The 13,840-nt window shown below is 57.3% G+C and overlaps 2 protein-coding genes across 2 annotated transcripts; one reads left to right on the plus strand and one right to left on the minus strand.

Moving 5' to 3' along the window:
- Window positions 1-2,254: 2,254 nt before the first annotated feature.
- LOC135287377 (uncharacterized) lies at window positions 2,255-6,695 on the minus strand. The gene is made up of 2 exons (XM_064400735.1): window positions 5,941-6,695; window positions 2,255-5,853 (listed from the first exon to the last, which is right to left on the minus strand). Exons 1-2 carry the CDS (start codon window positions 6,177-6,179, stop codon window positions 4,833-4,835), a joined length of 1,260 nt encoding a protein of 419 aa, XP_064256805.1. The 5' UTR covers window positions 6,180-6,695; the 3' UTR covers window positions 2,255-4,832.
- A 755-nt stretch (window positions 6,696-7,450) lies between these two features.
- On the plus strand, window positions 7,451-12,165 carry QPRT (quinolinate phosphoribosyltransferase). The gene is made up of 4 exons (XM_064400768.1): window positions 7,451-7,496; window positions 8,383-8,978; window positions 9,737-9,868; window positions 10,872-12,165. The coding sequence occupies exons 2-4, from the start codon at window positions 8,394-8,396 to the stop codon at window positions 11,055-11,057; spliced, it is 903 nt and encodes a 300-aa protein (XP_064256838.1). The 5' UTR covers window positions 7,451-7,496; window positions 8,383-8,393; the 3' UTR covers window positions 11,058-12,165.
- The last annotated feature ends 1,675 nt before the right edge of the window (window positions 12,166-13,840 follow it).

Below are 13,840 nucleotides of genomic sequence, written 5' to 3' on the forward strand. Positions count from 1 at the left end.
TCCCGTCCCGTCCCGTCCCGTCCCGTCCCGTCCCGTCCCGTCCCATCCCATCCCATCCCATCCTTTTGGTCCCCTTGGGCATCTCTGCAGCATCTCCTGTTTGCCCCCCAAGGACAAAGGCCAATCCCAAACTAGGCTGAAGTGGGACCAAGAGCATTAAAGCACAGACTGGGCTGACCATGGCCAAACAGGGCTGAACTGGTCCAGTTCCAAGCCAGGCACAAAGTGGGAATGCCCCCCCCCACGCCCTGATGATTCCCAGGGTTTTCTTCCTGGAGTCTTTCCCCTCAGTCCATTGCCTTTCACCCTGCAGTGGCTTCCCCAGATCCCCTGGCACCCCCTGCTCAGAACAGAGGACAGCCATGGGCCAGGTGGGGCTGGGGACACCTGTGTCCCCCCAGCCCCACAAGGGCCAACCCTGAACAACCTTTTGCTCTCCTTCCCCAGGCCTCGATGGAGGGCAGTGGTGTTATATGTGCCGGGGTAAGTCCTGGAGCTGGGTGCACCTGTGTGGCACTGGGGGGCAGTTTGGTCACCACCGACCTTTACTGGGACTGGGGACACCCCAGTGACTGGTGACATCTCATGGTCTCTCCACAGCGAATTAGTGGCATTGGTGACGGCAAGGTGGGTACCCTGAGTTCTTCTGCTGGGCCCAGACCCTCCCCTCTCATGGCCACGACCCTCCAGGGCATGCCAGTGCACCCCAGAGCTTCCCAAGGCTGCACCTTCCCAGGGTCTCCCTGTATTCCCACCCATCCAAGTGCACACCAGTCAAGCCCAAAGAGCATCATGCCCTGTCCATTTCCTGTCCCCTTTCCCTCCAGTCCTTTCTCCTTCTCCATGACAGTGGTGTCCCCAAATCCCCTCCTTGACCACCACTCCCAAAGCCCCTCCCAAACCCATCCATTTTGGGGACACTGCCCCAGCTTTCTGCTGCCCCACCCACCGCCCACTTCAGCCCCCATGGTGCCTCCCCTTTGGAATTCCTGCCTTCCCACCCACATTCCCCAATTCCCATCCCTTCAACAACCCCAGCCCCATCCCTTGGGGTCCCCAGCTCTCCCCAGCTCACTGTCTTTGAGGCCCCCCCGTCCCACTCCGTCCCCTCCACATTCCCCTCGCTCTCCTGTCTCCATCCCCACCGTGTCCCCTGCAGGAACAGGGATCAGCTGAAACTGGCCCCAGTGGGACAGGGGGGAGCAGAAGGGATTTACCCCTCTGGCCAGGGGCAGCCATGGACACTGGGGACCCCTGTGACCCCTAAGCCCCACAAGAGCCAATCCAGACTAAACCTTTGCTCTCCTTCTGCAGTCAGGCATTGTAGGAGGTATAGGTGGATGCATTAAGGTAAGTCCTGGAATTGGGGCACCAGTGTGGGAACTGGGGCCCTCTTGGGTGTCCTCATGCCCGGCTGGGACTGGGGACACCCCAGTGACCAGTGACATCTCCCCATCTCTCTCCAGAAACCAAAATTCCTTTCAGGCGGGAAGAGGTCTGAGGTGGGTACCTGGAGTTCTGCTGGGCTCAGAGCTTCATGACACTCCAGGGCACCCCAGTGCATCCCAGGGCACCCCTCTTTGCCCCAGTACACCCCAGCTTGCCCCAGTATCTCCCAACATGCCCCAGTATCCTCCAGTGTGGCTCTAACCCAACATTTCTCCCTGGCGGAGCAGGTGGAGCTTCTGCAGGAATGATGTCCGGCTGCCCCTCTGGATGCCCCGGTGAGCAATCCGGGGGGGTCTCCAGCCCCACAAAAGATCCTCGGGGACCAGGGTGAATCCCTGAGCCCTCTGGGGTGGGCAGAGCTTGGGGATGGCAGAGGCTGTCCCTGATCTGTGTCCTGGGCTCAGGTGGACAGAGCTGTCCCCAAGGCTTTCCTTGCACTGGGGGGCTCTGGGGACACCCAGTGTCCCTGTGGGAGCAGGGAGGGCTCTGGGAGGTTTTGGGATATTCCAGGCTGCGGGGCTCTGGCATCTCAGGAGCCAAGTCCTGTCCCAGCTATATCAGGGGCTCCAAATCCCTTCTCCTGCTGCAGGTCCCTGCAGAGGGAGGGATGGGAACAAGGGACCTCTCATGTCCCTGTGGACACAGCTGGTCACCATTTGGGCTCTGCCTTTCAGGTCTGGAACTGGTAGTGACACTGGCGTCCTGTCCTTCTCCAGTGGCATGAGGAGATGATCATCCCTGGATAACCCCCCTGATGCCCTGGGAGCCCTAGGAATTTCCCTGCAACAATCAATAAACCCCTTCAGCAAAGCAACTCTGTGTATTCATGTGTGTTTTCTCATATCGATGTGTGTGCTCCCATGTCCCTGTGTGTGTTCCCATGTCCATGTGTGTGTTCCCACGTCTCTGTGTGTGTTCTATGTCCCTGTGTGTGTTCCATGTCCCTGTGTGTGTTCCCATGTCCATGTGTGTGTTCCCATGTCCCTGTGCATGTTCCATGTCCCTGTGTGTGCTCCCATGTCCCTGTGTGTGCTCCCATGTCCCTGTGCATGTTCCATGTCCCTGTGTGTGTTCCCATGTCCATGTGTGTGTTCCCGTGTCCTTGTGTGTTCTGTGCCCCCCCTCTCAGCCCTGGGAGTCTCCAGTTTCTCCCCCACCATGAACAGAGTGACTCTGGGGGATCCCAGGCGTCCCTTTTCCTTCCCACCAACCTGGTGTCCTGGGCAGGGCAGGTTGGGACACCCTGGAATGTCCCCCCACAGCTGGGAGGGACAAGGGGCACCCAGAGCCACCTCTGGGGTCCCCAGGGTTTGGGGACAGGTTCTGCCCAGGGCTCTGGGGCATCCCCAGTGCATCCCCAGGGAGCAGAGGTTGGGGTCAGGGCAGGAGTGGATCATGGACAGAAGCCTGGAGTCCTGGATCCTCTGGTCTGTCTGGGAGTGACAGTGCTTCCCTGCCCAAGGATCAGCACTCCTGGGCTCATGGGTGTTGGGAATGAGGGGGTTAAGGTCAATGAAAGGATCTCCAGCTGTTCAGATCCCATTCTTGAGGTGCCTCTGCCCAAATTCAGGGGCAAATGGGACCATGCGCCCAAGTCAAGAGCATGGAATTTACTGAACAATAAAATGGGAGGGCGAGAAAGGGAGAAGGCAGGGAGGGAGATCAGTCAGAAGGTCGGCACCAGCCATGGATCCAGCAGCATCCTGTTGATCCTTGCTCCCCCAGAGCTTCTCCGTGGTGGGGGGGTCCTGAGTTCATTCTGAACTTTTCTTGAACTTTTCTCTGTTTGTCCATTTATCCAACTCTTAGCAAACTAAGGAATTGGTGCTCATGGGCTACACAGCTCTCCAGTGCCACAGGTTCAACAATTCCCTGGCCTTGGGTGCTAATTACTCCCAGCTCAGGCTGTCTCTTCTCTTCAGCTGGAAGTTTCTGGGTTGGGTGGCCGTGAGTCGGTGGTCACCATCTGCCCCTCTGGAATTCCCTTTGACCCAGTCTGAGTGGATTCCAGCACTGGTACTGCATTGGATTTCCTTGTCCACCACTAGGGATCCATTCTGCTCTCCTGGCTTCGTTTACCTCCGCCAGGGTCGGAGATGACCCCAGGACAATTGTCCCACTTTGACCTTATCTTGGGGTGCTCCATTCTGCGCTTGTCTCATGGCAAAGTCCTCCTGTGGTGACAGTGCTTGGCACGGGCGACTGCTGCTCCTTAATCCCAACACCAGTGGAGTATCCCCAGCCCTCTAGGGTCCTCCCTGGATGTCCCCAAGGTGTCCCCTAAGTGTTCCTGCCTGGTGATTCCCTGGTGACCCCCTCCAGCCCCACTTCCTGCAGGTCCCAGAGCACAACGTGGTCTTTGAGGGTCTGGACTGCAACATCTTTGAGGCTCCAGTTCCAAGGTGCTGTCAGTGCTGGTCCCCATCGAGATGTGAAATGCCCTCAAAAAGTAGCAGGGGTGGCCTTCATCAACACAATCATCTTCATCACCACAACCATCCCCACCATCAACTTAATCCCCCATAACCTCATAATCTTCATCACCCACACCTCCATCATCATCACGCAGTGCCATCCACCTCTATCACTGTCACCACAAAACCAGCAGCACCATCATCACTGTCATCTTCTTCATCATCACCTTCATCTTTATCATCCACACCACTGACACCATGACCATGACACTACTCATAGTACCATCATCATCATCATCATCACCACATATCTCATCTTCATCACTCAGGCCATCACCCGCACTATGGTGAAATCCAACACTAATATTCTCATCCAACACCGTTGACACTGTCACCATGACACCAGTAACACCATCATGGCCTCTATCATTTTCATCACCCTCACCATCATCTTCATCATCAACACCTTTATTTTCATCACCCACACCTTTACCTTCATCATCAATGCAATCATCACCATCATCTTTGTCATCTTCATCACCCACATCATCTTCACCAGCAACCCCAATCAACACCAACAAACACCATCATCACTACCCACCACCATCAGCACTGTTACCACCCCATCACACATATCATCATCTTCATCACTAACACCATCATCACCAGTCAGCAATCAACACCATCACCATGACACTGACAACACCATCATCATTATCATCATTATCATCATCACCAGCACTGTCTCCATCATCATCATTACTACCATCCACACCTTGGTCTTCATCATCACCACCACCATCTTCATCACCCAACTCCATCATCATCATCACCATCATCACCATTCCTTTCATGATACAGCCATGCCCCCTCAATGTGTCCTCAAATATGTCACCCTCTGTCCTTCCCCATGGTGATGCAACCCCCCTCCCCCATCCTCCATCCCCTGTCCATGTCCTGCTGTGTGTCTTACCCCCATGGTGACCTCCAGATGTCCCTGATGTACCCCTCAGCCTCTTGGAGAACCAATCCTGGCCCAGTCTCTAGCCACCAAGTCCCCTGTGTCCATACCCTGTGTCTCCCTGTGTCCTCGTGGTGCCCCTCATCCCCCTGTCCCCGCCAGAGTGACCCCTTCATGCCCCAAATGTTCCTCCCAACCTGTTGCTGCCCTGGGTAAACTTCTGGCTGATGGCCTCCATGCTCTGTTCCCACCATGTCCCCCCGCCATGATGACCTCCCAATATCTTTCCTCATGGTGATCCCCCAATGTCCCCACGTTCCCCAGAGTCTGACAGAGAACCAATCGCTGGCCTGGATGCCACCCTGGATGAACATCTGGCTGATGGGCTGCATCTGCCTCTCCATGTTCTGCTCTTTGTCATCCTCCCCATCGACACCCTGCCTGTAGGAGGGCAGCAGGGGGACACAGGAGGGACATGGGGCATGGTGGCCACCAGGATGGTGGCCATGGGGCTGGCAGCCATGGGGTTGGTGGCCACCAAGATGGTGGCCATGGAGAGATGGCTGATGGCCTTCAGGGTGGTCATCATGGGTGTGGTGGGCGTCAAGATATGAGTCTTGTGGCCATGGGGATTTGGTGGCTATAGGGATTGGGGTGGTGGCCATGGAGAGGTTGGTTGGTAGCAGTGGAGTTGGTGGCCATAAGGCTGGTGGCCATGAGGTCTGGTGGCCTGTGGGAGAGGGGAGTTGGTGGCCATGAGAATGCTGAACATGGGTCTGGTGGCCATGAGTGGGGAGTCTGTGGCCATAGACATTGGGGTGGTGGCTATTTGATTTGGTGGCCATGGAAGTTGGTTTGGTGGCGAGGGGGGGTTGATGGGCCCCAGGGGTTCCACCCTTTGTGCCCCAGTGCCCCCTGATGATGCTCAAGCTGACGCCGCTCTCGCTGACGCATTGGCTGATGGTGCTCAAGATCTCAGTCCCCATCGTCCTCCTGGGAAAGACCCCCAAGTTCATTGCCAGGAACCACCTGGAGACAGAGGAGGGGCAGGACATGTCCCCATGTCCCCACAGCCCTGTGTCCCAATGCCCCCATTCCCATGGCCCCGTGTCCCACCTGAATCCTGTCCTCTGCTCATGGGTCTCTTCTGTGGTCATCTTCATGGTCCATGGTCCAGCTCCTCCCTGTCCCCTTTCTCTCCCTTCCTGTGCACCTTTGACCATCTCCAGGTGGTCTTGACCATCTCCACGTCCCCACCACCACCTCCCTGTCCCCTCCTCATGTCCCACCACCATGTCCTGTTCACCTTGAACATCTCCATATCCCCCCTCATGTCCTCCCCATGTCCCAACCATCCCTTCCAAATGTTACTGCTCATCTCCGTGTCCCCAGTTCCTTCTTCCTGTCTCCTCCACCTCCTCCCTGTCTCCTCCACATGTGCCACCACCATGTCCTGGTCACCTCCACAATCTCCAGATGTCCTTGACCTTGTCTCTTCCCTCCCTATGTCCCCCACCATCTCCTGGTCACCTCAACCATCTGATCCCTCTTCCCACCACTGTCCCCATGTCCCCACCATCATCTCCAGGTGACATTGACCATCTCTGTGTCACTTCTACAGTCTGCTGTCTCCTTGACCATCTCCTCCTGGCTATCATCCCCATCCCTGTGACCCTGCCACCATGTCCATGGCCTCTCTATGTCCCCAACTTCATGTCTGGGTCCCATCTTGTCCCTCTCCCTACATCTCCATGTCCCCTCTGCAGTCCCCTCCACCATGGCCTGGTCACCTCGATCTCCTCCCTGTCCCACCCCCCACCGTGTCTCTCTGGTCCCCTCTTTGCCCCATCTCCATCTTCTCCCCTCAGCACAACCTCGTCCCACCCCTCGGTCCCGGCCCCGCCCCCAGGAGCACCCATGGCACTGTCACCACGGCACCCCCGGCATTGTCACCGCCGCACCCCTGGCACTGTCACCACTCCACCCCTGGCACTGTCACCACCCCACCCCTGGCACTGTCACTATTCCACCTCTGACACTGTCACCACTGCACCCCTGGCACTGTCACCACTCCACCTCTGACACTGTCACCACTGCACCCCTGGCACTGTCACCACTCCACCTCTGACACTGTCACCACTGCACCCCTGGCACTGTCACCACCGCACCCCTGGCACTGTCACCACCCCCTCCCTCCCCCGCCGCGTTTGCCCTATCACATCCCAATATTCCTTATCACAGGTACCGCGGGAACGCCCCTGCCGCTGTCACGTCCTGTCACCCCATGTGTCAGTCACCCCCGGATGCCACTGGAACCCCCCCACGTGACATTGTGGGGGTGGGGCAGGGTCTGAACTGGGGGGCGCAGGTTGGGGGAATCGCCTGCTGTCCTCTGGTGTCACCCCAAGTGCCCCCCCGCCCATGGGGCGCCACCCAGGTGTCCCCCAATGCCACCACCCGCTCATTTATTGTCAATAAAGGGATTTTCCCCTCCCCCACCGCAAACAGCCTGGGTTGTTTGGGTTTTTTTTTGGGGGGGGAGGGGGGTGGGGGCCCCCGGGGCAGCCAATCACAGCCCGGGGTTGGGCGTTGGGGCGAGGCGGGCCACGCCCCCCCAGGTAAGAACCCCCCCGAGCCCCAGTTCGGGTCCAGTCGCCTCCGACTCTCGGCAGGTCAGTGGGGCGGCCCTCCCCCGCCTGGGACCTGGGAAGGGCAGGGGGAGGGGCGGGTGATGTGGCCACCCCGGACCTTGGACCCCCCGAGCTGGGGGGAGGGGGGAGAGGCACCCACGTTTGTGGCATGGGACCCACATTTGGGGTGCCCATGGCGGGGCGGGACCCATTTCTGATCCCCTTCCTAGACTCCCAAATCCACCCCGGGACCCCAATAACGCCCAAAATCCCCCCTGCACCCAAAAATCTTCTCCAAAAATCCCCTTAGGACCCCAATATCCCCTCCAGGACCCTCCTAGGACGCCCAGCGTCCCTGCAGGACCCGTCCAAAATCCCCTTCCCAGGACCCAATAACCTCCCAAACGGCCCAATCAACCCCAGTGTCTCCTCACGGACCCTCCTGAGACCCTCAAAAGCCCTGTAGATCCCCCCCAAAAATCCTACTAAGGAGCCACCAGGCCCCCTCCTGAAATTCCCCCAAAGATCCCAATATCCCCCAAGCCCCCTCAAGACCACCTCAATTTCCCCCTTCAGCACCTCAATAACCTCCAGATCACCTCCAGACCCAAATATATCCCTGAAAATCCTCCCTGGTCCCCAGCATCCCCTCAAGGACCCTCCTGGGACCCTCAGGCCCCCCAGCATCTCCTCAAAACTCCCCCAGGGACCCCCGTATCCCCACAAAGACCACCTCAATTTCCCCCTTCAGCACCTCAATAACCTCCAGATCACCTCTAGACCCAAATATCTCCCTGCAAATCCCACCGCCGACCCCAATACCTTCTCAGGGACCCTCCAGGGACCCCAGCAGCCCCTCCAAGACCCCTGCCATGACCCCAAATCCCCCCCCGCGGGCCCCGAGTAACTTCCCTCTCTCTCTGCCCAGGCCCCCCGAGCATGGCCCGCTCGCCCCCCGGCCGGGGCTGGGCCCCCGCGCCGCCCCCGCACCGCCTGCGCTCGCTGGCCCGCGCCTGGCTGGACGAGGACGCGCCCTGGCCGGACGCGGCGGGGGCGGCCGCGGGGGACACCGCGACCCGCGCCGAGCTGCTCAGCAAGGCCGGGGGGGGCCCGGGGGGCGTCCTGGCGGGGGCCCCCTTCGCTGAGGCCGTTTTCGGGGTGTCGGGGTGCCGGGTCACCTGGAGGGTGCCCGAGGGGGCGGCGCTGCCCCCCGGGCGGGCGGTGGTGGCCGAGGTGGAGGGTCCGGCCGCGGGGGTGCTGGGGGGGGAGAGGGTGGCGCTCAATATTCTGGGGCGCTGCAGCGGGGTGGCCTCGATGGCCGCGAGGGCCGTGGGGGTGGCCCGGGCTCAGGGCTGGGCGGGGGTCGTGGCTGGCACCCGAAAAACCACGCCGGGTTTCCGCCTGGCGGAGAAATACGCGCTGGGGGTGGGGGGCGCCGACCCCCACCGGGGAGGTTTGGGGGACCTCATCCTGCTCAAGGACAATCACCGAGCGCTGGCGGCGGCAGCGGGGGGGCTCGAGCAGGTGGGGACACTGAACTCGGGGGGATAATGGGCGGGGGCTTGAATTGGGGGGGTTCTGGTTGTGGGGGGGCTCCAGAATTTGGGCAGTAATGGCGGCAAGACCCCTGGATTGTGGGGTGCTAGGTGGAGAAACCGGGAGATTTGGGGGTCAGGAGCCCAGTTTGGGGGGGAGATTGGTGGGGGGAGCCTTGAATTGGCGGTTTTTGGGTGGCAGGCGTGACAACCCCAGTTTTGGGGGTGTGGGATGGGGGGGAAGATGAGATTAGGAGTAAATGAGGGGGTTTTGGTGGAGGGGGCTCAATTTTGTGAGGAGTGATGGTTTGGGGTACCCCAAATTTCAAGGGTGGTGGGGAAGCACCAATACTTGAAGGGGGTACTAATTTTGGGACAAACTCCTGGATTGGGGTATTCTGGGCATGGATGGATGGGGGAGGATCCCTGGATTGTGCAGGGGGTGGGTCCCAGTTTGGGAGGGAAATTGGAGGTAACCCCTAAACTGTGGGGGATGGTGTGTTGGGTAACTCTAAATCTGGGTGTTTGTAGGTGAGGCCACCCCAATTTTGGGATCGGGGGACACCCTTGAATTGGGGGGCTCTGTGGAGAGGACCCCAATTTGTGGAGATCAGCGTGGGGAGGGGTGATGGGGGGACCCTAATTTTGAGTCAACACCTGGGGACAGCCCCCATTTTACCCCACCCCATATGGGTCTGAGGGATTGGGCGTCGATCTGGGGCTCCCCCTGACCCCCCTGTTCCCCAGATGATTTTGGGGGTGCGCCAGGCCGGGGGCTTCACCCGCCGGTTGGAGGTCGAGTGCTCGAGGGTGGAGGAGGCGCTGGCGGCTGCGGGGGCTGGGGCTGACATCATCCTGCTGGACAACCTGGCCCCACAGGTGAGCCCCAAAATTGGAGCAGGGTCAATAATCGTGGGACCCCAACAAAGGGGGGTTGGACTTTCAAAAAGGGAATAAACGCCAAAAACGGGGCACAGATCTCCCAAAAAGTGAGGTGGTAGTGCCATAGATTTGACCTCTGCCCCCACCAGGTGAATTTCCAAAATCTGGCAGGGGCCCCCAAGAATGGGAGGACGACTGGCAGGTGTGAAGCTGGACCCCAAAATGGGGGTCTGGACCCTTTAAAATGGGAGGCAGAGCAGTGAAATGGGTTGAAGACTTCAAAAAGTGGGGGGGAACCACACAGATCCAGATTCTGCTCTCCCTAGCTGAGCTCCCAAAATTGAGGGGAGCGGCAAAAATTGGGGACACCCAGGGATGAGGCTGCACAAGTAAAATGTGAATCCGCTGTAAATGCGGGGCAACCCCGAAGATACGAGGGGCAATCCCAATTGTGGGGGGTCAGAGAGTTGGGTAATCCCAGTTTGGGGGGTTTCTGGGTAGAGGCACCCTTGACTTGGGGAGTTTAGGTGGGGGTACCACAATTTGGGGCTCAATGGGTGGGCAAATGCCTGGATTGGAGGGGTTGGGTAGGGGGCCACAATTTTGGAGGGTTCTATGTGGAGGGACCCCAATTTGGGTGGTCAGTGGGTTGGAAAGCCCTAATTTAGGGTTGTTCTGGAGGTCACTGGTGGGTGGAGCCCCCAAGTGAGCAGATGTTGGGTGGGAAACCCCAATTTTTATTGGGTTTCTGGTTAAGGGGGATGACCCTTGATGTGGAGGATTTGGGGTTGAACACTCCAATTTTGGAGCTCTGTGGGTGGAGTAATGCCTGAATTGGTGGTTTCTTGTGGGGGGACCCAAACTGGACAGATTTGGGTAGTGAGACCCCCATTTTGGGGGAGAATTCTGCACAACCCCCATGCATTGTACATCCTGATGTCCCGTGGGTCCCCAAATTTTGGGGAGGGCGTGCTCCCTGCTCACGGGGTGTCCCCCCCAGGAGCTGCACGCGGCAGCGGCGCTGGTCAAGGCTGCACACCCCAGGGTGATGGTGGAGGCCAGTGGGGGCATCGTTTTGGAGACCCTCCCCCAGTTCTTGGGGCCCCACATCGACGTGGTGTCCATGGGGTGTCTGACCCACAGTGCCCCCGCCCTGGACTTCGCACTGCGGGTGCTGGAACCCTAAAATCCATCCCGGGACCCTGAAAACCCATCCTAGAACCCCCAAAATCCAACCTGGGACCTACAAAAATCTACTCCAGAATCCCAAAACCCAACCTGAGATGCCCAAATCAATCCCAGGGAGAGCGAAACTCACTGTGAAACTCCAAAGTCCACCCTGGGAATCCTCAAACCCCAAAGGCCCCTCTGCTGAGGGGACTGTAAAATCTGGCACTGAGTCTTCCCATCTGCCAGAGGCACCAATGCCTGAGACCTCCCCGCATTCTGGGACTCCAAAATCCATCTTGGGACCCACAAAATCTATTTTGGACCCCAAAATCTATCTTGGAACCCCCTAAATCAATTCTGGGACCACAAAAATCCACCCTGGGCCCCTCCAAAACCTACCCTGGGATCCCCAAATCTCCCCTGAGACCCCACAAAGCCCACCTTGGGGATCCCAAATCTCCATCCTAGGGTCCTCCCACTCACCTTCCCCCTCTAAGGTGGACCCAAAATTCCATCCTGAGGTGTCTCCTTCCCCCTTTTCTCTTTGTACCCTCAAATAAACCCCTGCCTCACTCCAGCACGTCCCTCCAGTTTTTTCAGGGTGCCACCCTCAAAACCCTCAAGTTTTGCACTCGATGCAAAACCAGCCACTTTATAACCAACAAAAGTGGGGGTTGTGCCCACTGACCTGTTGAGCCCCTACTCCAAACCAGTGTCAGTTCTGCTGCTCCATCTGGGATGGGCCTTTTGCAAGGAACTCCCATCTCCTCCCTGAGTATCTGGAATGAAAAATAAAAATCCTTTGCTTTGCTGTGGGAATTTGCACCTGGGGAATGAGCCCCTAGTTGGGACAAGAGTTTAAAGGGCTGAGACCCAGTTGAGGGGTCCCAGATCCCAGTTTGAGGGTCCCAGACCCACCACCAGCACACCTGGCACCACCACAACACTGGGAATTGGGATCAGAGGAGAAATCCTGCTGTAAACCACAAAAGCAGCATCTGATTCCTGGCCTGATCCCGCCCAGCTCCATCACACCTGTGTGTGCCACCTGCCTGCAGGTACCTTTGGGATTGCTCTAGGTGCAGTTGGTGCTTTCTGAAATAATCCACAATTTTACACCTAAATCTCCTCTGGAGTCTTTCTTTTGGGTGATTTTTGGGATTAAACAGGAACATTGCAGCTCTCTAGGATGTGGGAATTCGTCAGCCTAAATTGCCAGGCCCTTTGAATGAGCAGCATGAGATACTGGAACTGGGAAAATCCCCAAAACCACCTCAAATTTTACACAGGTGAAGGGAAAGATGCATTGATCACATTGGATTTACCTCTCTGGTCTCACTGTACTGCGCAGCAATGGGAATTATCTCTTCCAGAGTGAATTTCCAGGTGCTGACTTCAAATTCCTTCTGTTCATCTATCAGTTCTGGGATTAAAACATAACAGGGAAAAAAGAGGAAAAGGTCCCAAAGACCAAACTCTTTTCCTGTAGGGAACCTGCTTCAAGCTCTGAGTAATCACTCAAACTTACACAATTACTCAAAATTTTTCAATGACTCCTAAAAATGGAGCAGCTCCAAAATTATTCAAATCCCACTCCAAATGGCTCAGTTGCTTCCAAAATGATTAAAAGGGCTGGTATTAAACCAGTATGGAGACAGGAAGGGATTGGTACTAGACCAGCACAGGACCAGTATGCAGCCAGTAGGGCTAGCATGGGACCAGTATGACACCAGGATGGTGTGGTTAGATAAAAGGTAGGAGAATAGAGACAGTGGTGAAGGTAATCTGGCCCCTAAGGAGTTACAGCTGTGCTAATTATCAAGCATTAAGAACAAGCCTCCTCTTAATAGGCCACAGCTGGATCCAATTAAGAGGGGTATTATAAAAGAGCAGGTTGGTTGGTTGAGATGTGTGAGATGGAGTTTGTTGGCTGTGCAGAGGAGAAGGAGTCAGTGCTGTGAGGAGCTGCCCTTGAGATATCACTGAGAAGGTACAAAACCTTTGTAACAAGATGGCAACAGGATGGGACCAGTACTTGACCAGTATTGGACTGATGTAGGACCAGTACAGGGCAGTGTGGGACCAGTAGAGACCAAGCCAAGCAAATGCAGGACCTTTATGGGACTGCTGCTGGAACATGATGGGCCAGTGCAGACAAACACAGGCCAGTACAAACCAGTTTGAGCCAGTACAGAACAGCACACACCAGTGTGGGACCAGTGCAGGCCAGTACAGCCCTGTGTGAGGGCTAGTGTGAGCACTGTACAAACACTGTGGAGCAGTATGGCAGCAGCATGGGGCCAGCAGAGCCCTGCATGAGCCAGTGCTGGATTGTACTGGACCAGTATGGGAACCAGTAAGGAGCTGTATAGGCCACTACAGGCAAGCACTGGGCCAGTATGAGAGCACTGTGGGTGACTGCAGGAGCAGAATGTGACCAGTACAGGCCAGTGTGGGACCAGTACTGGACCAGGAGTGGGCCATTGCAGGACCAGTATGGAATCAGGATGAGAGCAGTAAGGACCCATATGGAAGCAGGATGGGACCAGTACACACCGGTACGTAACAGACCGGGACCAGTAAGGGAACATTAAAGATCAGCACAGGCCAATAGGAGACCAGTACAGGAGCTGCATGGGACCAGTACAAGCCTTTCAGTCTCGCTTCCGGGAAAAATCCCAGAAAAGATTTTCCTGGGAGCTGTTGCAAAGCCCTGGAGGACGAGGCCGGCCCCGGTCGGAGCCAGCGCATCTCGGATTCCTCCTGGGACATGGTGACCCCCTGGCTGCCCACGGCGTG

The sequence above is a fragment of the Passer domesticus genome, chromosome 29 (assembly GCF_036417665.1).
Source record: "Passer domesticus isolate bPasDom1 chromosome 29, bPasDom1.hap1, whole genome shotgun sequence".
NCBI lineage: Eukaryota > Metazoa > Chordata > Aves > Passeriformes > Passeridae > Passer > Passer domesticus.